The 2,029-nt window shown below is 53.5% G+C and overlaps 1 protein-coding gene across 1 annotated transcript; it reads left to right on the top strand.

Annotated features, from left to right (window-relative positions):
- The first annotated feature begins 257 nt into the window (after positions 1-257).
- On the top strand, positions 258-1,174 carry LOC101755645 (late embryogenesis abundant protein Lea14-A-like). Its single transcript, NM_001310054.1, has 2 exons — positions 258-589; positions 712-1,174. Exons 1-2 carry the CDS (start codon positions 354-356, stop codon positions 986-988), a joined length of 513 nt encoding a protein of 170 aa, NP_001296983.1. The 5' UTR covers positions 258-353; the 3' UTR covers positions 989-1,174.
- The last annotated feature ends 855 nt before the right edge of the window (positions 1,175-2,029 follow it).

The following is a 2,029-nucleotide window of genomic DNA, read 5'->3' on the forward strand; positions in this document are numbered from 1 at the left end:
CCCTCCTCCCGCTTTTCCCAAATTCCCCTGCCTCGCATCAAATTCACGGAACCCAAAAGCTTCGGGTCCCAACCAAACCTTACGCGCCTCGGCTCGGGCACCGACGCGGGATATCGCAAAGTTTCACGTACCCGGACGGCAACGACCCACTGGGATGATACGGATTCCACGCGGCTCTGCACGTGGTGCCCACGCCGCGCGGCCGCCGCCCGTGTCCTCCTCCGCTTGATATAAACGCGGCCACTACTTTCCTCACCATCTGCAGAAATTTCCCAGCCATCCTGTCGCGTTTGGCCGTTGCTGCAACCACCGCGATCCATAATCCAAGAGAGAGTCGAAGAGCAAGGTTTGCCATGGCGAGCGAGCACGCGGAGCCGAAGCAGAAGCAGAGCCTGATGGATAAGGCCAAGGAGTTCGTGGTGGACAAGATCGCGCACATCCCCAAGCCGGAGGCGTCGCTGGACAGCGTCTCCTTCAAGAGCATGAGCCGCGAGTGCATCACCCTGCACAGCAACGTCAACATCTCCAACCCCTACGACCACCGCCTCCCCATCTGCGAGGTCACCTACACCCTCAAGTGCGCCGGAAAGTAAGCCCTCCATCTTCTCGGCACCTCTCTCGAATTCGAATCAGGGCTCATTTCTTTGTGGCGGATCGTATGGATCCAGGGTGGATGCTCAAATAAATAATCAAACGTGTTCGTCGTCGCAGGGTCGTTGCGTCCGGCACCATGCCCGACCCCGGCTGGATCGCCGCCAGCGACAGCACCAAGCTGGAGATCCCGGCCAAGGTGCCCTACGACTTCCTGATCTCGATCGTCAAGGACGTGGGCAGGGACTGGGACATCGACTACGAGCTCCAGGTGGGGCTCACCATCGACCTCCCCATCGTCGGCAAGTTCACCATCCCGCTCTCCACCAGCGGCGAGTTCAAGCTCCCAACCATCAAGGACATGCTGTTCAGTCGCACCCCATCAGAGGCGAGCTAACTCTGTGATCTGATCCGACGAATGTATCCTATCTTGCAAATAAAAGGCAGCTCCTCTGTTTCAGTTCCACATGCTACTGCTACTGCATTGTATCAGCTGTCAGCTCAACTGAACCTCTGTTTCTGAATGCATGCCTCATGGTTGCAATAAAGAGCTAGACGCCTGCATTTCAGGTTTCTTTGGAAACTGATTGTGATTTTTAATTTGAGAATGAACTGTTCTTGTTGATGCGCTCGATTTAATCTTTCCGCGAGAATTGGAGAGAAGAACAACGATATGCGGAGATCACAAGAACAAAATTAACAATGGAGGGGCTAGGTGGTCTGGTTATCATACGCGCGCTAGAAATATTTTCTAGATCAAGGAATGCCTTTATTTTGTCTTTGCATGAGACAGACACTCAACCATGTATTATTATAAGTTTTAGCCATTGTCTGCAAGCAACGTGCCAGCACGTATCCCCTCCTTTTTTTTTTTACAACAAAAGACCAAATCGGATCTAGTGCCTGTCCCCTAAGATGGCATACACAAAAACATTTATTTTTTTGGGTCAAATACAAAGCAATCTCCCAGTTCAAATATGGAGCTACATAGCTGAGTGTGTTCCTTAACCATCTCCAAAACAATCCAGCTAAATGCAATATGGATGATAGTTCCCCAATTGAATTTTGCCAATTCCCCTAGCCCCCACAAGACCTGCTAAACAAATCCTAGCCCACCAAAATCCATCTAAGCAAAACCAAAGTATATAATCCCACATCTACTCCTGCTTCGTCCCCTCCCGGCTCGTAGCTACTGCCTACCAGGGGGTGACACCGCACCCTTCTCCCCTCCGCCTCCATTGTGACCTCCCGGGCCTCGGCTTGCAGCCCCTGACGGCTGACGCCTCCCTCCTGCGGTCCTCCCCTCCACCTCCGTTGCCCTGTGACTGCACGCCGATCAGCTCGTTGTTTGGTACTTTGGTCGCTCGGGTGCCTGGCCGTGCAGCCATGAGGGCGGAACGGAGGCAAACTGCTATGTAGGGGCGGATCTGCAGGGGGG

Source organism: Setaria italica, chromosome III, assembly GCF_000263155.2.
Source record: "Setaria italica strain Yugu1 chromosome III, Setaria_italica_v2.0, whole genome shotgun sequence".
Lineage (NCBI taxonomy): Eukaryota > Viridiplantae > Streptophyta > Magnoliopsida > Poales > Poaceae > Setaria > Setaria italica.

What these genes read in the sequence shown, in the direction of transcription:
- LOC101755645 (NM_001310054.1), top strand. Translation starts at nt 354, where the DNA reads ATGGCGAGCGAGCACGCGGAGCCGAAGCAGAAGCAGAGCCTGATGGAT. An exon ending in ACCCTCAAGTGCGCCGGAAA is followed by an intron (nt 590 to 711) that starts GTAAGCCCTCCA and finishes TCGTCGTCGCAG; the next exon opens with GGTCGTTGCGTCCGGCACCA.